General features: G+C 40.0%; 2 protein-coding genes across 8 annotated transcripts in view; one reads left to right on the top strand and one right to left on the bottom strand.

Annotated features, from left to right (window-relative positions):
- Window positions 1-346: 346 nt before the first annotated feature.
- On the top strand, window positions 347-13,516 carry lmod2b (leiomodin 2 (cardiac) b). Of its 4 annotated transcripts, none has more exons than XM_084910295.1 (6): window positions 348-1,257; window positions 1,702-2,178; window positions 3,164-3,424; window positions 3,512-3,727; window positions 4,476-4,931; window positions 6,493-13,516. In XM_084910295.1, exons 1-6 carry the CDS (start codon window positions 982-984, stop codon window positions 6,517-6,519), a joined length of 1,713 nt encoding a protein of 570 aa, XP_084766421.1. In that variant the 5' UTR covers window positions 348-981; the 3' UTR covers window positions 6,520-13,516. The 4 variants fall into 4 exon arrangements, with proteins under 4 accessions (XP_084766418.1, XP_084766421.1, XP_084766419.1 ...); XM_084910296.1 differs by having other exon boundaries at window positions 349-1,257; window positions 4,479-4,931; XM_084910292.1 differs by having other exon boundaries at window positions 347-1,257; window positions 4,476-13,516.
- LOC146369189 (actin nucleation-promoting factor WASL-like) overlaps window positions 11,686-20,307 on the bottom strand; it is a 24,629-nt gene continuing 16,007 nt past the window's right edge. For 3 of the 4 annotated variants that reach the window (XM_084910297.1, XM_084910299.1, XM_084910300.1), the window contains 7 exons: window positions 19,557-19,743; window positions 18,595-18,637; window positions 17,269-17,422; window positions 17,064-17,081; window positions 15,751-16,292; window positions 15,551-15,659; window positions 11,686-14,492 (listed from right to left, as the gene is read on the bottom strand). In XM_084910297.1, coding sequence (XP_084766423.1) covers window positions 14,431-14,492; window positions 15,551-15,659; window positions 15,751-16,292; window positions 17,064-17,081; window positions 17,269-17,422; window positions 18,595-18,637; window positions 19,557-19,743 — 1,115 coding nt within the window. In that variant the 3' untranslated portion in view covers window positions 11,686-14,430. The remainder of the gene's footprint in view (window positions 14,493-15,550; window positions 15,660-15,750; window positions 16,293-17,063; window positions 17,082-17,268; window positions 17,423-18,594; window positions 18,638-19,556; window positions 19,744-20,307) is intronic. The other variant, XM_084910298.1, reaches the window with a different exon arrangement.

Here is a 20,307-nt window from a genome sequence, read left to right as displayed (position 1 = left end):
AGTCTTTTCCCATTTATCCAGGACCATGCCTCTCTGAAACAGCTCACCAAGAAGGCATCCACTAGTCATCCTAGCTAACTGTCCAAAGCACTTCAACTGGCTCCTATTGATGTCTAAGAACATCATCTTCCACATTGCAAGGGTCCTCCCCATGTCCCCAAGGGAGAGCCCAGCCACCTTTTGAAGGAATCTCAGTGGCCACTACCCAAAACTTGTGGCTAATAAAATATATGTTACATTTTAGGTCCCATTTCTTTGGTGGGTAAACTAACTAAAGTTGGCAGAATTCAATATAAATAAGGCTTTTGTCCCTCACTCAATATGTTTAACTACTATTTTATGTGTTTATAGAATCATCAAGACTGGCATAAAAGAGAAAGAGAACTTTTTGCTGAAGGATATGTAGCGGCCAAGCCGGTGCCATTTTTTCAACTATATGTCATGTGTCTTACTTCTTGTGTTGACTATATGCTGAGCCTAGTTGGCTATGAACAAAGGTGACAGACTACTACATTGACAGGACACATGGTCTCTGAGCTCACAGGCTTTTTGTGTCTCTGCCTCTCAGAGCAGCACCTCCCAAAAAAAGATGCTGCATCATGGTGCCTACACTTTAGTACGTTCCCCTCTGATCCCTCTCTTAAGGCCTGAACAGCAGCTGTGGAGATTAGAGAGGAGAGGCCACGGACACACACGGAGGATCTCCGTCACATAAACTCGGTTGGCCAGGACAGATCTGGTTCAGACTGGAGTGGGCTTCAGTGGCAGAAGACTGGATCCAGAATGTGCAGACAACTTTTTTCTTTGCCATTAAAGACCTGAATTAACTTTGAATTTCTACTAGTTTCATAGTGGACCGTATCTTTTGTTGGAATTTCCAATCCCAAGCGTCTTCATTTTGGGGTCTACACCAGATCATAAGCAAATCAAGAACCGGTCTGTCTGCATTTCTGTCACTTCTGTGCTTATCACACTTTGGCCATGAGCTGTTTTGGGTATCGTCGAGAGCTGAGTAAGTATGAAGACCTTGATGAAGATGAGCTTTTGGCTTCTCTCAGCGCCGAGGAGCTGGCTGAGTTGGAAAAGGAGCTGTCGGACATCGATCCTGATGCCAATGTGCCCATAGGACTCAGACAGCGAGACCAGACAGATAAGACCCCGACAGGCACCTTCAGCAGAGAGGCCCTCATGAAGTACTGGGAGAACGAGACACGTAGACTGCTGGAGGATGAGTTAGGTGGAGCAAGTCCAAAACTGGTTAGTGTTAACATTTATTTTATTTTTATGTTTTTGTGCTGGTGTTCTATTAGTTTTGCCAAAGAACAGAGTAACTTAAAGTAACATTATTACAAATTCTTCTAGTAAGACGCTGTCCATATCACATGATCCTGCTAGCATTTCAAGATTTTATTAACTGTATTAGTCTAAAGAGATTGGAAAGAAAAGCATCTTCAGTTCTAAGGTCAAATGGTGGACAGTCCCAGATTTAAGTCCTAGGGGAGTGTCCCCCAAGAGGGTCATGAACCCCCTGTTGATCCTCTACCTAGATCTGACCTTAGAACTGAAGAAGTTTCTCGGATGAGAGGTGAAACGTCTTCAAGCAACTTAAAGAATCCAGACGCTTTTCTTTCCAAGCTCTTTAGACTACGATGGTCTGGATGACTGAGAACCTTCACAGACATTAACTGTATTAAAATACAGGATGAAGAACAGGAGGAGGACTGTGTGACAGAAGAAACCAGTGAAGGAGAAGAGGACAAAGATGATGAAAATGAGAAGGAGCAAAAAAAGAATGAAAAACAAAGTGAGGAAGAAGAGGAAGCAGAGAACAGTGATGAAGAAGAGGAAGAAGAGGAAGAAGAGACGGAGAGTGAAGAAGAACCTGTAACAGAAGAGGAGGAAGAAGAAGACGAGGAGGAAGAAGAACAAAATAATAAATCAAAACCTGAACCGTCAAAAAATTCAGGGCAGGTGACGTCGTGGGCCGAGAACCTAACCCTACTCAAGCCCCAGAGGGTGGAGCCTATTAGGCGGACTCCTCCTCCTCCTCCTCCACCACCTGCTGACCCAAACACCACTGGAAACCCAACTGTCGTCGATGACGCTCTGCAGCGAGTGCTTAGAAATGACTCTGAACTCACTGAGGTTAATCTCAATAATATAGATGACATCTCACAGGTACAAAAAAAATTTTTTCATAACAAACTAATTTCACAAAATATCTTCACCAACATGTCACAGGAAATGCAGATAACTATGGTTATAATAACAATAATAACAATTAGCTGCTGACTAAGAATTGCATGAATCACAACATTAGGTTCATTTAGGTTTTGATCCTTCTGTGTGTTGCTTCACTTGTGTTATCATAAGGCAATCAAACAAAACAGGTTTGCAATCAGCTCTATCGTGAGTTAAACAAATTTGTGACTTTGTGAAATTTAAATCTATAAGCCTTGTTTCCAAATCCAGCAGTTTTGCTTAACTTTTAGCTAAATTTCACAACCAGGCAGATGAAGATACAGGAAGTTCTTTACAGGAAACTTTGCAGGCCTTTTTTAGCAAAAAGGAAAGAATTGAGCAAAATGCTAAACAGCTATCTTCTTTTTAAATTTATCCACATTAGCATCCTAGAAACGAAGTCATGAGACGATCACGTTAGTTTCCAAATTATTTCTCATTGACTAAAATAGATGCTTGCAGCTGTCACCCTGGCTGAGGCTGGCAAATCCAAACCACCCATGAGATTCAGGGGTCGGCAATCGATTTTCCTAAGGAACCACATGAAAAACTGAATGTATTGGAAGGCTTGGAGCGGTGTGGCTTTCCAAAACAGTCCCAGTTTCTCATGTGCTCTAAAATCTGTGTTTGATGCTAAAGCCATTCCGGTGGGTTGCACAATAGAAGCAGGAAAGTTACTCATACAAGTTGCGGCTAATTTTAGTATTGTTGTAACAGCAGCTTGGGACCAAGGCTTTGTGTCAGTGTGGTAAACACTGGCCTTTCTGAAGTGTCAGATGACTTCAGGAATGTCCTGGCGTCTATGTGGTGGTGGCAGTGCTGAAGGGAACAGAATCATATTATCTTTCACTTTTTATAATGCTCTGTGCTTCAAGGTTCTGATATGTCTGAAGAATATAAATACTAATAATTTACTTCTCAGGAAACTCTCATCCGATTTGCTGAAGCATTGAGGTCAAACACACACGTGAGAACCTTCAGCCTCGCAAACACCCGAGCTGACGACCCCGTGGCTCTGGCCATTGCTAAGATGCTAAAGGAGAACTCCTCCATCATCAGCCTGAATATAGAGTCTAACTATGTGTCTGGAAAAGGCGTGATGGCTCTGGTTCAAGCACTACCAGGAAACAACACCTTGACGGAGCTCAGGTTTCATAACCAGAGGCACATGTGTGGAGGACAGGTTGGATTTCTTCTTTCTCATTCCTATTCTGTGTCTGTGCTGTGATAATGACATCATGACATCATCACGTGCAAACACGTCTTGCAGGTGGAAATGGAGATGGTGAAAATTCTGAGGGAAAACTACACCTTGATCAAACTGGGTTACCAGTTCAACCTACCTGGGCCAAGAATGAGCATGACAGGGATCCTCACCAGGAACCAAGACCGCCAGAGGCAGAAACGGCTGCAGGAGCAGAGGCAGCAGCAGCAGAACCAGCAGGGGGCACAAGAAGGAGCTGTTAACCCCAGAACCACTGAGCTGGTTTGCGGCTTTACTTTGTCTAGCTGGACAGCATCCCGCACCCCACTTATACTAAAATTTATACTAACATTACTGTTTTCAAAGTTCTTATTTTTGTGAAAAGGAGTAAGGGCTTCATCATAAATTATTAACTCCAGAGCTGAGGATCACTCCAAGGTTATCGATGACACTAAACTACAGAAGGAAAACTGGGGAAGCTAGAATAATAATGAAATTTAAACAGGGAATGCAAAAATTAAATGAACACAAAAATCTTCTGAAACCTCATTAAAATGTTCCCTGATGGGTTTATGATTTCAATCAGACGTCATATTTAATAGGTCATGGTATTTATTTTGAAAATTATGTCCAATTTTAGAGTAAAATAAGCAATAAATCAGGGTATGATTGAGGGTGTAGCTGCCTTGTTATTGATAAGTTGCTACCTCATTAGTCTGCAGTGATGTCACAGTCCGATACTACTTATTTTCGACACCTAGTTAAAAAAAACCAAAAAAAACCCCTCACTTTTAAAAGTTGGACGTCACTAACCTCTGGGTGAATGTCTTGTTGGCCATATATTCTATACGTATTTTTACTTTTCACAGTTCCTCTACTTTAACTTTAGCTTTGTAACTGCTAGCACTGCTTGCATATAAATGAACACCTGCTCAAACTTTAATGCGCACCCTTTCACCTGCACAGCTTTTCCAGAAATATTACTTTTTCTGTTTATCCATTTATTTGTCTATGCGCCTTTCTCTGCCAGCAGAGAGGAACACCAAGTTCATCACCTTACAGCTCACCCAGGGCCTCTCCCTGGTCCTCACCTAAACTGCCTCGAAACGACCTGGCTAAAAAACAGACACCCCCTGCGCCACCTCCTCCCCCACCTCCACCCCCGCCTCCTCCGCCACCTCCTCCTCCACCTCCTCTCCCGCAGCAGGAGAAGAAAAAGCCCACGAGGATGATTGCAGAGGTCATCAAGGCGCATGAAGCGGGCAAGAAAAAGACGGTGAAAACAAAAGGGAAGAAGGGGAAGAAGGGGAAGGTGTCGGGCAATGATGAGACAAACGGCATCCTTAAGGAGCTCAAAAATGCCCTTAGGCCAGTGTCGGTAGAGAGGAGAGGGGAGGAGGGCAGCAGGCCATCAACGCCAATGAGGTCAGCCCATGATCAGCTGATGGAGTCCATCCGCAATAGCAGCATGCGCAATCTGAAACGTGTAAGTGGTGTTAAATTGATGTTTTTCCAGCCCCAAATTTGCTTCTAATTACTAATATTCACATTAAAAGTTGTATCAGACTGAAACTTGATTATTTAGAAGAGCACTCAGCCAAACGTTGTGTGAGGTTAGAGTGCTTCGAGCTTCAGTGTGAGAAAAGTTCAAAATTCAACACTCAAGCAGAAACACAAGCAGACGAGCAGAGCTCTTGAAGCAAAATTGCAGAGTCTCTCGAAAGCAAACTGAACAAGCGGGGAGTTTAATTTAGATGTGTATGACACAGAGTCAGCGGTGTCTGAGTCATCTCTGTGGCTGACATGCTATGTTCTGTCTGTAGAGGGTAGGCAGGCAAAAGGCTACTTGCTGCCATCCAGCACTTTGGCGTGATCACAACGCTTTTACAGCCAGTAAATAATAATGACGGCCAAACAAGTCAAGTATTTTTATCTTGAAGAGGCAGATTAACTGATATGGAGGAAAATATAATAGGACAAACAAGAGGGAACTGCAAATGAACCCATCTGGACTTTGTTTTTCTGCTATTATTCTGAGAGCTAAACTATTTTTACCTCCGAGAAAAGAGATGCTTTTGAAGCTTTATTACAGCTCTTCACATTGTTAGAGTGGAAAATTAGCTCTGCCCTCAGATAGCAGGGTCTCCAAGTGTAGCTGTGAAATTCCAGCCACTTAATGCAGGTATTTATAGAAACTGTTGACTGAAACTTAGATAAAGACAGACACAACACCTTACCAGAACACAACACGGACCAGCAACACACATTTAACACATCTACTGACACCAGCGAGGACATTACGCACATCACTGATGCAATGCTCCAGTTTGTGTTAGTCAGAAATCATAATGACACAATGAAAATGCTGTATCCTGCTATTACAACTAGGAAAAGAGTTCATCAGTGGTAGCCAATGCGTCTGGGTGATGAAGCTAATAGATGTAGCTAGCTAGCTTAGCATTAGACTGGGGAAGGGAGAAAACATTAGCTAATGTACAATACCAAACATTTCATAAATATGTGAACCGATAAAATTACTTGTCGTCATGAGTTGACCACTAGATTGCTTTAGATGCTAGCAGGTTGCCGCCATAGCCTATAGTGTGCATGAAAGACAGCAATTTGTCTGCAAACACTTTCTAACTACTTACCGGGTGGTGGCAAACTGTGAAAAAGTGCAGCGCAAAGTGGAAACAGAGAACGTTTGCCTTCAAAGTAAAAGTTGTGCATCCAACAGATTATAAAAGGTGGTTTACAGTTTGCGAGGGACTCTTCACAGTTTCACTACTGCTTGTGGAGTAGTTGGCAAGTGTTTGCAGACAAGGTGGCATCTGCCATGGAAAACAGGCAATCTGCTAGTGACCAAAACAACTGCAAGGAGGTTTTTGCCAAATGGTTGGGGAATAAACATTTTTGCCCAGGCATCCAACCACCGTGCTTTCTTGCTTGATTTGGGTCAAACAAAATGTCAGACAAATGAAAGTCACGTGGTGAGCAGTAATGTGTATTAATACCTCCTAGCTTGATTATATCATTGTCTTTTCCAGGTGGAAGTCCCTCGTCATCTACGATAAAAGTGTCATAAAAGACATCATCTTGTTATCATTTGGATACTGATGACGATGGACTGACCGACGGTGGTGAACAATGACAGGTGAAAACTTGGGTTTTCTAAGGAGGCCGACGTGAATTCTTACTCATAAAAAATACACTGGAAATTTGCACTGCAATGACAGCTTTACATTTTAAAAATGTTGAATTTGTTTTTTTTTAAGTATTCACAATAGGAATTAGGTACATGGCATTTGTATTTTAATTTGTGGAAGGAGTGAACTAATTTGTTTACTGACAAGTTTTCTAAATCGCTGTTTTCTTAACTGTAAATATGATTTGTTGTGGTTGAACTGATTTAAATATAGCTAAATATAGCCACCTGCTGTTTACAATACCACTTGTGGAAGGATGCAGACTCTTTTCTGACTCTTTGGTTTCTGGATGAGCTCCATTTGAAAGAAAGGGGTCAGGCTGTTAAAGGGAAGAATGCAGTCAGTCCCACGGAGCCACTGTTTTTGTGTTTATCAGTGAGTCAGCTTACTGGTCAAGCGCCACTGATGCATATTCCCACTTCAACACACTCACAATACACCCACTCAAGATAACACGCATTAAAGCAAGGCTTTTGCGCTCTTTGAACAATTCACAGTGCATGACAAGTGAAGAAACTACGCAAACAAGCGTGATTCAAAATTTTATAATATCAAATAAAAACCGATGAGCCCCATATTTGTTCAGCCCAGTGAATGGCACAGCCTATGACCAGTAGCCTAGCTTGGGACGACTAATGACAACTAATGTTTGCTAATGTTAGCCACCTTTAAATACCTTTTTGTAAGTACCAGCTGTTTTTTAGCAGTGTGTGCTGAAATGTATTTTTTGGATGTGTGTTACTTTCTAACAGTTGGTGTTTCTTTTAAGCTACACCGAGTTTCTCCAGAGGTTTTGCTTTTTGGATAGGCTGCCACTGTAAACAAGAACGTGCTCTTCATGACTTGCCTGGTTAAATAAAGGTTCAGTTGACTCACTACACCATTTTGTGGTACAAAGTGGTATTACACAAATGTCCAGCCCTAGTTCAACTTCAGCTGATATCACTTCAACCCAACATGCAGATGTTTGAGATATAAAGTTATAGAGCAGCTTTAGTTAACTTTGGAAGGGTTTAATCCTCTGAGGTGTAAGTCATCATAACCTTAAATCTATTCAAATAAACCCTGTTGAATAGATTTAAAAAAAAAAAAATTTGAATAAGAAATAGAATAGTTTTGACGCATGTCTGTAATTCAATTCAATTCAATTTAATTCAATTTTATTTATATAGTGCCAAATCACAACAACAGTTGCCTCAAGGTGCTTTATATTGTAAGGTAGACCCTACAATAATACATACAGAGAAAAAAAACAAAAATCAAGTGACCCCCTATGAGCAAGCACTTTGGCGACAGTGGGAAGGAAAAACTCCCTTTTAACAGGAAGAAACCTCCAGCAGAACCAGGCTCAGGGAGGGGCGGGGCCATCTGCTGCGAGCGTAAAAAAGGATGATTTCTGTTTATCTTGATTTGAAGACTTGGGAGAGCATTTTAATAAAAACAAGAGGTGGCATCATGAAAGTAACAATAAATATTTTTAAATGCAGGAATTTATTGTAATCCTCCGTAAATTTAAAAGAATAATACTAATACAGTGCAAAAGTGGCATAAGTACATTCACCAGTACTTTGTGAGGTATATCTGACGTGTACTAGACTGAACTCCCTTTTAGAACACTGCCTCAGTTCTCAGTGGTATAGATTCAAAAACCTGCTGGAAACATTCCTCAGAGATTTATAGTCCATATTAACTGTCAGCATTGCACGGCTGCAGGTACACATCCATGATGCGAATCTCCTCTACCAGACCCCAGAGGTGCTCTATTGGCTTCTATCTGACTGTGGAGGCCGTTTTAGTACAGTGAACTCATTGTCATGTTCAAGAAACCAAATTATCTGAGCTTTGTGACATGGCAACAGTATCCTGCTGGAAGCAGCCATCACAAGATTGGTAGACTGTGGTCATAAAGGGATGAACAAAGGGCAGAATGGATCCATTCTTTAATGTTGTTTACACCAGAGTCTGATCCTACCATCCGGATGGCGGAGCAGAAATTGAGATTCATGAGAGCAGCCAATGGGTTTTCCCATATTCTATTATCAAATTTTGAGAGCATCAGTTTCCTGCTTTTAGCTGACAGGAATGGTACCTAGAGTGGCTTCTGCTGTTATAGCCAATGTACTCCAAGTTTCAGTTAAATGCATGCAGAGATGCTCTTTTGCATTTGGCTGTAACAAGTGGTTTTTGAGTTACTGTTGCCTTCCTATGACCTCAAAGCAGTTTGACTATTTTCCTCTGACCTCTAACAAGAAAGTTCTCTCATCCAGAGAACTGCCACTCACTAGATGTTTTGACCTCTTTTGGGTTACTTATATTACCTCTCTTCCCCATTCTGATCCTCAGTTTGAACTTTATCAGGTTGTGGTATGCCCTGTTAGAGCAGTCACACTGACATGATAGTCAGGTGCTAGTGAGATGACAAATCAGACATGGAAAGAAGGAATGACGTGTCAAGAAGAAGATCATATGAGGTGGGGGATGAGAGTTGAGAGAGTGACAGCAAGAGACTGAGAATTGTGATCTATTAGTGTCAGCCATCCTAATCCTGGTCTTGTGTTTGTTTATATGTCTTGGAAGAGTTCCCCTACTCCTAAATCCACAGAACAGCTGTTCAAAGACAGCAGTGTCAGGCCCTGAGAGGTGGCAACGGCCAGAAAACTACAGATTTGATCAGGACCGACAGTCTCCAAAGCACCAGTCACTTGATCATTGGGTTTATTGTGCATCAAATTTGCTGAAAAAATATGTTTTTTATTTCACATATAGCCACTGAGTCTGAAGACTTATTCTCATTGGTGGAAGACTGGATGGAAGACATAAAACGTATTTCAATAAGCTCACTACATTGCACAAATTTGCACAAATGAAACCTCCAGAAGTAGCAACAATAATCTAGATGTGAGAAGTCTGAATATAGTTAAACTGGGCTCCTATGGAGGAGACCATTTATACTGGAAACCATTCTATCAGTGGCATCTGATGCACAGCAGCTCAGTATGCACAATACTAGCTAAGTGTCCTGCAGTTTAAAAAAAAGAAACAACTTCCTCTACTCAAGCACAGCACTTTGTCATGTCTGTCAAGCTGTAAATAGAGGCATTCTTCCATAAAAATCATCGATAAAGAGCAGAGACTTCCTGCTTGTAGATGCACTCAGGGTGGTCACTACACTATCCCATATGGAATTCTTGCCATGATTTTAAGGATGTACACTGGGTTTAATGCTCTGCAGAGAATTTTAAAACCCTTTTCTGAACCACAAAAAATGTTAAGCAGGCAAGTTTTCATGTATCACATATTTTGCCAAAGCCACACATAACCCAGAGCTGTTAGGCCTCTGAGTCACAACATTCGGGTTGTTTGAAATATTAACATAGGCAGCTACTGCTGCTGTTAGAAGAGTACAGTTAACTATTACAATGATGAACTCCATTGATAAAATGTCAGTGGTGAGTCAGGGGTGAGCAACATTTTATTTTTCGTAGGGTCAAAAGCTGACACACGTAGTGCCGAATTATGTTAACGTGGTAGATTATTTTACAATAGACTATTTACTATCGCAGAAAGGCTGACTGTTTAAGGAACACTTTTAAAAACAATTTTATGTGCTATGTGCCAATTCTGATATCCCTGTGTTGGCTTTGTTCTATATCATCATAACAGTGTCGCTCCAGGATCAACTTACCAAGAAATTAGCTAATGGTTTTAGCTTTTTCCACCAGATCTCAAACTTATGACATCACAAGAACGTGATTGGTCAGTGGCTTTTAATCTTTTAATCTGGCTTTCAATGCTGAACCAACATTATTATGATATAGAAACAACACCAATACGGGGATATCAGATACACCGCATTTAGCTGTGCTGTCACTGTGTACAACAATCTGTGGGTTGATGGATGGGACTATCACATTTAATCTTTGATAAAGGAATTATATCGGCATAAATACATTTTTGAATAATTTATCCAGTTTTTCTCATTGGCCAATGAACTTGCCCAACATCCTTTTTTTTTCAATAAACTGGCTCAGGGTCATTGAAATATTAGTTACAGTGAAAGTGGTAAGGACATATTTAGTGGTCCTCTGCATTCACTAACTTAAAAATTCCATATTCAAAGGAAGAAAATGACATATCTTTGAAAGCATTCCCATTAAACACACAAAAACTTCACAGAAGTGCTTCTGCTTATATAAAAGCTTTTTCTCTCTTTGTGTATGCTGGTCTCTGTGGCAGTAGTCTATCAAAGTAGGAACACACTGATGGAAAGTGCCATACCTGCCCTAATCCCTTTCATAAGCTCAGCAGAAGACAGGGAAGATAACAGACCAGCTGATGTGGCTATTTACTAAAAATAAATGACCAAAGCACAGAGCTGTTGTGGTCAATACATGTCTATAAATAACATGGAAAGGCCAATTATTATTTCCTCAGTCTTTCTTTCTTGTGTTTGTTTGTGTCTGTCTTGTGTGTGTATATAGCTTTCTTCATTTACTTAGAGTATAATGCATTTTGTTATTCATCAAATGGCACCAAATACAAAGAAATGCATGCTTAGATTTACAGACTCCTGTCAAATAAGGTAACACAGCCTCAATGGACTGGACTACTATTATCTTGTTACCTCACATGAGCTCATTCTGATCACAAGGGGGGGGGGGGGAAGTCTTATTTTCTTTTATTTTAAGAATCAACAGCTGAAATTCACAGTCAGGTCTGCAGCCATGTTTTGCCCTTTATTCTACCTGGGTCAGTAAAGGCTGCGATAATCCTCTGTCCAGCTGTTTCCAGATCTGTAGGTGATGGGACCTACATTCCTTGCTCACATTACATGCTGGACTGACATGATTGTGATCTCCTTTCATTTTACCTCTTCATTATGGAAAAGGAATGTTACCATGTCTTGTGAGACCTACAACAAAAAATTTACCAGTGGTTTTGTACGAAAGGCAAAGATTGGAGGAGACATCCATTGTGACAAGATGTGAAGGTTAAAACAAACAACAAACATAACAACCAGCCCAAATAACAAAATACGTATATATCAACCTTTTATTGGAGTGTACATTGTAAGAGTCATTATTCGACCAGCCTTTTTGGTAAGACTTGGCATTGACGATGTCTTATTAACCGAGTTAACTACAGAAGCTAACATCAGCAAAACATGGCTAGTTTTTCTCCCAAGAAGTATCTTAGTATTTGACAAAAAAAAAAAAAGAAAAAAAGAAAGAAAAAGAAGAGGTCAGTTAGAAAATCAAGCAAGTGGCAATTTGTCTCTGAAAGACATAATTTGAAGGAAATATTTGTTTTCTTAAACAGCAAACAGAAGAAAATATAGTTTGAAAAGCTTTAAATGTTTTCAATCACAGTATTTTTCAAGAAACTTCACGCACTGCGAGTGTTGTATTGGTCTTTTTTTTTTTTTAAATTATCCAGAAACGTATTAGCAAAATTACCCAGACAGGAATGCTAATATGCTTTTTTAAGGTTTAGTTACTAAACATGACAACTCATGGCACAGCAACAGGTTTTAGATTTTTCCGCCTTTCTTGGCGAGCGGTACTACTCACCCTTACTTAGTTCGGTTCACGGTTTTCTCTGCCATGTTTTTTGTTCTGACATAAGCAGCTAGCATATGGTTAGCTAAAACTTGAAGCCTGAAACCATACCAATCAGTCTTCATGATGCTTCACTGATTATGTACAGGTTGGAAGTCAGGTTATCTCTATTTTTGAGGCCAAAGGTTTAATGTGTGCTATAAACATATGCTAATGGCTAATGTTAGCCAACAATAACAGAAAACATATTACTTTATGATAAATGTTAGCATTTTCCATTTATGGCTGCTGTTAGAGCTAATTTTATAATACAGGGTTTACCAATAACTGTCATTTGTCACCAATGCTCATTAGTAGAAGTGACTTGCCTTCTTTATTTTCCATTATCTGTCATAATTTTGTTTAGCTTTTAAAGCCATTTTCTGCCAATGCAAAAATTTTTTGTTTGAAATTTTAAGATATATTTAAATCAAAATTTTGACAGACCCAACTTGAAACTTAGAGTTACGAAGTTGAAATTTTAACTTGATTTGTAATTAAGACCTAAATTTGTAGGAAATAAGCAAGCTATTCCATACATTCAGGAAAAGATGGTTTGTGCTGACGGATAATTTTAACCATATCTTGCAGAACCTTTCAGACAGAAAGCACTAAAGGAAAACTTATCAACTGCTGTTTAGCAAAAGTTGTTATACAATATCACTTTAGAGACAAACGGGTTAGAAGGAATTTGCACAACCATGGAAATTACAGTTCTCTAACAATTAAGCAGATTTTTAACTAGTTGTGACTGAAGTATTTTGTCCTATTTAACATTAAATAAAAAATGTTAAACTTGCTGATGACCGTTTTCCTTTTTTTTTTTTTAGTTCAGATCAAATGACAGCTTGGATCTTTAGTCTTTGTAGAGAACTGTTAACCAGAGTTCTTATGGAAGTGATTCCTATGTTACACCTCATGATTTAGTTAGCTAAAATAATGATACTTGTTAGAAGAATGCCATGAATGCATTTCTTCCTATAGCAGGAAGTACATGATGTTAGCCCTGGTGTTTCTGCACAGTAACTTTGCATATGGACCCATGATAAGCATCAGGTATGAAAACTAAAATGTCTTTATTCCACAAGTTTTACATGATGAATGACCTGATTTCAACAAACAGGCATTTATTAATACTCTGCTTGCTATTGTAAAAAAACAGAACACAGATTCAGCTGAATCTTTAGTGTTGTTGAGAAAGAGAGAGAAAAAAAAAACAAAAAAAAAACAAAAAAAAAAAACACACCCCAAAACCCTAAAAATCACAACAGATAGCCTGCCATAACACTGTGGGCTACCTCCATTCATGTACTCTATGTAGTGTTGTGTGTTTAAAAACAAATGAAATAAAAAAAGCTTCATGTTCAGGTGTATTTCTGTCTCATTACCTAAAGCGTATGTAATTTCCATAATGAAGCAGACCTGAAAAATGTCCTGTATTCATGCAGCGAGTCTCCTCTTTTTAATCTGTGCAAAAATATAACAAGACTCAAACTCTGGAGAAAATTTACAGTCCACAACAAATGAAGCTAAATATTCCAAAAATCCTCTTTGTTTTAAGAAAATATGAGTGCTAAACTAGGATCATTTGAATACGTAAAAATAAACTACAGAGCAGTAGGGTATGAAAATAGTTAATTCTTTTCCCTCCTAATGAACAACGATGATACGACTAATCAAAAGATCTGTGGCGACCTGTTTTGTAAGTCACCACCCCAAAACTACATTTAACTCTGAAGTTTGAAGGACAAATTGATATAAAATTGCACGTTAAACTGAGGACTGGGAACGTGTGCAATGGGAGGCAGCAGATATGAAAGATGCCTGAGTGACAGATGAGGGGGGTGGGGGGGGGGCAAGGGACACTTAAAATGAGAGATGAGACATATTGCTATCAAGAGACAGATCCAGACAATAAGGCGTAAAGGGAGAAGATGAAGGGCCGACGACCGAAGATGACAATGACAAACATTTACAGATTAAATGAGGTATTGCACAGATTAATAAAAAGGCATGAAGGCAACAAAAAATATACAGCAAATCAATAGAACATTTACATTAATAATTTTGAAATTAACGATTTCTTTTTCCAAATACAATTTTAGTGTTGTGATCATTTGGTTGGGGAATTGAGGAAGGGGGGGTTTGGGAAGGGGAGAAAAAGAAAAAACACAAACAAACACTAGTCATCCCACTCATCCTCCTCCTCAAAGTCTTCATCATCTTCATCATCATCATCCTCATCTGTAGAAAGAAAAATCATGTTATCTAGGCTGAAAGAGATGAAAAGTGCTTAATGCAGGCAATAAAACAGCAATATTTATACAGAGGCTATGTATGGTGAATTATACTGTTGTTCAAAATTCTCTGAGGGTGACTTTCATGTTTGTTTTGTTTTTAAATGAGAAAGTGAAAAACAAAAAATCATGAGGATGTTCGACTGATGAAGTGGTTCCACAATTTGGTTGTACGTGTACAATGACAATAAAGGGCTACTCTATTCCATTGTATTCTTTAAATGTCATCAGATTTAGAGTAAATGACGTTCAAATGACTGCAGTTGGTGTAAACTTGGTGGTGCTGACAAGCCTCTTCAGGGAACTCCTAAGGGAAAACGCTCCGAGATCGATGACAAGCTTTTTTGTCCTCGTTGTATTTCAGTTTATAAAACAGTTTGATGACTGGGTAGCACAAGAATAGCTTAAGAAAAAAAAAAAAAAAAGTTGTTTCATTACTTTGCATTGACTTCATGTGAAACCGTTTTCGAAATATGGAGCTGAATTTGTGTGAATGCCAACTAAAAGTGGAAAAACACTAAGAGACTGAAGGCTGCCCTACCTTGTTCCATGTAAAACAGCCAATGAAATTAACTGATAAAGATCACTTCCATTCCTTTTTTGCAGGGTGATTTACATCAGTACTTATTATAGGCTGCTAACAGTGTGTCAGGTAAGCTTGAATTTAAATGCTTTACTAATAAAATCATGTTCAATACGGGTGGAAAACTTGATCTCTGACCTTCAGGTCAAGGCCACTGAGATAGAAACTCATCTGAGATTTTTAGTAGATGCATCTAAGGTATCAGTTTGAAAATCCTACACTGCCTCATAGTCAGTCAGACAGGTTTTTTTCAGTCATCGCATTCACAAATGCCGGGGTCATACCCCATTGGCCTTTTCTGGCTGAGAGGTAAAAAATGGTAGTCAACAGGAAACAAAGATAGTCCTAGTTTTAACTACAGATATAATATATGTTGTAGCGATAGCTGAGTAGGTGATAAAGACTGATATATTTGAAAGTACCTGAAGAGTGAATAGCCCTTTTCCTTTTCTCCATCACCTCCATGAGGGCCCCAACAATGCCTGATGATGGGGCTGGTGTGGCAGGTGCTGAGTCATTATTATCGTCCCTCTGTAAAGACAATACATAAACATGGTGGTTAAAGCACGCAAAGAAAGCACAGCGGATGGAGAGATGCAGTGTGGGATGGATGAATACTCACAGTTTTAAGTTGGATTCCTTGTCGGATTTGGTCCAGAAGCGCGTCTCTGCCCACGTTGGATGCTGGCCTCTCTTTCTGCTCCACCTTTTTGAGCTGGGTTCCTTCTCTGATCTGACTCAGCAGCGCCGACTTGTTTCCAGATGCCGGCAGGCTGCTGTCCCCTCCGTTAGCTTCTGTGGCGAGTGGAGGAGCTGGGGGTGGAGGGCCAGGAGGAGGTGGCGGGGGAGGAGGAGGAGGTGGTGCGCCAGCGCCGGATGAGGGGGGAGGTGGGGGCGGTGGGGGAGGTGCGGCGGGAAGGGATGCGTGGACCGGTGGAGGGGGAGGCGGGAGTGGGCCGCGGCTGGGAGGAGGCGGCGGTGGAGCAGATATGCCTGGCCGTGAAGGAGGGGGAGGCGGGGGTGCAGAGACGGGAGCTCTGGAGGGGGGAGGAGGTGGAGGTGCACCTCGTCCCCGTGCGGGAGGTGGTGGTGGGGGAGGGGCGGAGCCGTGATGTGGGGGTGGGGGAGGAGGGCCGCCTCTGGATGGAGGTGGAGGTGGAGGTGCTGAAGAAAAGGAGAAGAAAAAAGTTAAAGCAGAAACTTGTGATTGAACCATTTGTAGTTCACACTGTATCCCCTACAGGTTTTTTTTTCCTTTTTATTCTCTACATATAATTTTAATGAAGGGCAGAGGAAAATCTGGACAATTTCTAAAGATTTTAAGGAATCTCAGTCAAAAAGTGCTCGTCAGGTCCTCTTGCGCAAAGCCATGCAATTACAGAGTTGAATGAAGGAGCAGCCTTCTTGCAAATAACTGGTGGGTTTTTTTGTTCACAAAATCTGTATTGAGAAAAAAAAATGTCCACAAACTTTCAAAGAAAGATGTTAATACTCCCAAATTGGACTTCATATCCCCATTCCAAGTATGTGAACACCATTTAAAAACATGCTTTCCAAAGCTCAAAAAGCTAGTTTGGCTGTGCTTCACTGATGACTAAAGCCTGGTTAAACAAACGTAAATCCACGTGCAAAGTGTTTAAAACATGACGGGCCAAACATTTACAAGTGTGGCTGAAGTTCATGTGAGAGGTTAGATAGAAACAAAGTATTTAAAGTAGTGTCATTGCAGGACAATGTTTCCGTGAAACAAAGGAAACCTGTCTAACGTGACAAACAGCTGGTATGTCTCCAGAGAGTCGACAGCACATCCAACTCGAGAACAATCAGGTGCATAACAGCAAACATCTTACTAAAAAGACTGAAGACCTGAAACAGCTCAGATTCATAGTTTGACTCTACATGCACAGTCACAGCAGGTCATGCATAGAAACCTACCACTCCACCTGGGCGGACCTGGGGATAAAACCACCACACTAGTTAGATTGTCTTTAATTGACAATCAACCCATTAAACACATTTTCAGAGGGTGAGTGTCCTGCACAAACACGCACATACATCAAATTTAACAGTATAGTTAAATTCCTATTTCTTATATCAAGATATGAAAACCTGGGCTACATATTCGTTTCTGTGGCCGTACCTTGTTTCCGCAGCTCATCTTTGACAGCATCTACACCTCCGTTCTTCTCGATGAAATCATAGATGACCTTAGAGGTCTCTTTATCCTTTAGCTGAGCCTCAGAAATGCCACACATATCAAACAGGTTTTTCAGCTCTGGGTCCAAGTTATTCAGCTGAAGAATAAACAGAGATTTAAACATGACATTTAGCCTCTGCACCTACACTTTAGGTTCAGGTTATCCCACAGGTAATCAGATTATGTGCAGCTGCAAATGTACAAACAGGAATTTCAGACAAACATCAACCAGAAAAATACCTTTATCGTTCACGGAAATAAGATTATAAGGAAATATTTTCAAGAAAATATCAAAGAATATTTTGAAGTTTTAGGAGATGCACTCTGAGCCAAATCAAAAGCTGAATGTGAGGAGTAACTTTCTGTCAATGTCATGTTGTTTTGGGGAGACATTTCTAAATAAAAAGCTGAAATAAGAGTGGGCTCGAGAAAAGGCCAGAATATCAGCCGTTATGGTGCCACCTGGTGGTTTCAGTTCTGAGCTACCAAAGGTCTGCGTAGGGACTTGTTACAGGAGTAGTTGAATCTGAAAGCAGAAAATGCTCTGTTGCAAGTCGAGATCAAGTTGCAAGAGATGAAGACCTCAATATGACATTTAATCTGGCTTTCTAATAATATGACAGGTTTGACAAGTTGATTCAAGCAGACTATTAAAAAAAGACCTTCCCTTTAAAGGGAAGTTCTTTACTTTGACTTTACTAAAAAGTACCTGAAGAACAGATTATAAAATATATCCCTTACCCTTTTATGAATCCTCCAATTTGTGCCTAGGCTTTAAAAGCCTGAGGATTTAAGAGGTGAGCAGGTTTTGTTTGACTGACGTCACTCATTAAAAAAAAAAATCTCCTTGAAAGCATTAACTTATGAAACCAAAATCATCTGAAATTCATTTTTTCATTTACAGGGAGACCAAGTCTCTTTGACCTGTATAATCTCAGAGCTATCATCCAGAGTCCAACAGAGTTACTGATGAAGCTTTTTGGGAACGAGTCCATGGATTATGCAGATGTGGGTTGATTCCCTACATCACCAAAAAAAAAAAAAAAAAAAAAAATCTCCTTGTGTAACACTCCCGATGGCTCAGTCACACAGCTCAGATTAATATTTGGGAGCCAGTATTAAAATTTAAACTATCTGTCAAGAAGAGGGATGCCTACCTGACATATGGATGAGCTACACACAAATGTCTAGAGGTCACATAGCTGACATGTGCAGACACACACAACAAACATGTACATATTAGTGTTAGGTTCTGTGGATGCTGCTTACATCAAAGCCTGTGTTTGGATCCCATCCTACATGTCCAATGTGCCTGTGAGAAAAGGAGAAGAGAGAGCATGTGAGACATGATGTGTTCAGGAAGGGGGCAGAATACATAGAAAGTACATGATGTTTCCTATATTCAAATAAAAAGCAGACACATAAAGATCCATTAGCTATTAACTGCAAAGCCAATCTGTGTTTGTCAGGTAAAAGCAAAGATATTTGTGTTTATTTATTCTGTAGGATGGCACTAAATGGATTAGTGCTGCCACCCCCTCACCTCTTCTTCAGATGCAGAAGTTCATCAGTGCAAATGTGTCAAACTTTTATATCAAATTTTAAGACATCTGAAACTCATAGCATAGCTTTAAATGCTACTTTTGACTTTCTCAGAGGACTACCTTCAATGTTAGCACTGCTTAAAATTCATTTAATTATTCCTGCTGTGTGTCTTAAAAACCACATTATAAAATACAACGTGTAATTTCTCCAAGTGCTGCATAATTAACTAAATGTATTATTTATAAGGGTAATTGGGTGATTGACTAATGGCTATTAAAATTTTGGAAATGAAGTAATAGTGCAGCAGTTCATGCTGGCTGTGACGTGGGATTATTAGGCTTTGTAAAGAGCAAATTGTCAAAGCGGGAACCAGGATTACAGCTGACCTTTTAAGCTTTTTGTGCTGCTGTAGCGCCACCTAGTGCTGTCAAACTCTGCAGCGCTGCTCTGATTTAATTTATGCATTACAGTCTAATTTGTTGCACTTATGTGAACTCCAGGCATTTGTGTAGGAAAAGTATGGCACTTCATATCTTATATGAAATTCATGGTAAGTGGTGAAAACACGACCTACAAAAAAATACAATACTGGAAAAAGCACAAAGTCCAGGGAAAACAGTTTACCAAGGAGACCAAAGGTCAGCGTTTACCTCTGACCTTAAACAAACAACCCTGGGCTGACTCACTGGAAGTTGCTCGGTGTGCCGATGTCTGCCTTTGTCAACCTCTTCTTCTTCCCCCCTTTGACTTTTTTCTCCCTCTTAGGAAAGGAAGAGTGCACGATGTTGTTCATCTGAGAATTGTTGTGATAACGCTGAACACTGTTGATCTCTGGGTTTTTGATATCGACAGTCGCCATGGGCAATGCGGGTCCTGGAAAATGAAGAAGACAGTACTAAAGTTACAGCTCATATAAAACCACAAAGGATTTTCCTCCTACATCTAAAGAAGTGCCTTTAAATGCCTAATGCATAAACTGTCTTCATATTAAAATGCCATAAAAGTATTTAACAAGCCATAAAACATGACCTGTGACCCTGGCTCTATATAGAAATAAGAGTTTGTGCTTTTACTTGGGTAAATCATCCTTTAATGACTATTACAGACTGTGTGGAGATCTGCACATGTTATTTAAATTGGTTGGTGAGAAAACAATGTCAGAATATTCAGTATATGATAAATAATAGCATTTTTCATACTTCCCTGGGGTATTTAAACTAAATAATCACATTAGTTAAGACAGAGAGATGAAGCTAAACATCATTAAGACTAAAGACTTCGTACATTTTTGTCTAAAACGTGTTCAAAAACTTGTTCTCTTCAGTTTTGGTCCTCATCAATTGTCTAGACAATGGGTCTCAAACACAAGGCCCGGGGGCCAGAATAGGCCTGGGGAAGACCCCAATCTGGCCCACTGGATGACTTTAGAAAATGTGA

This window comes from Perissodus microlepis, chromosome 17 (assembly GCF_051167445.1).
Source record: "Perissodus microlepis isolate ML-2025 ecotype Zambia chromosome 17, ASM5116744v1, whole genome shotgun sequence".
In the NCBI taxonomy this organism is placed as follows: domain Eukaryota; kingdom Metazoa; phylum Chordata; class Actinopteri; order Cichliformes; family Cichlidae; genus Perissodus; species Perissodus microlepis.
The sequence above is the reverse complement of the archived record's forward strand: the minus strand, read 5'-3'. Positions and strand labels throughout refer to the sequence as shown.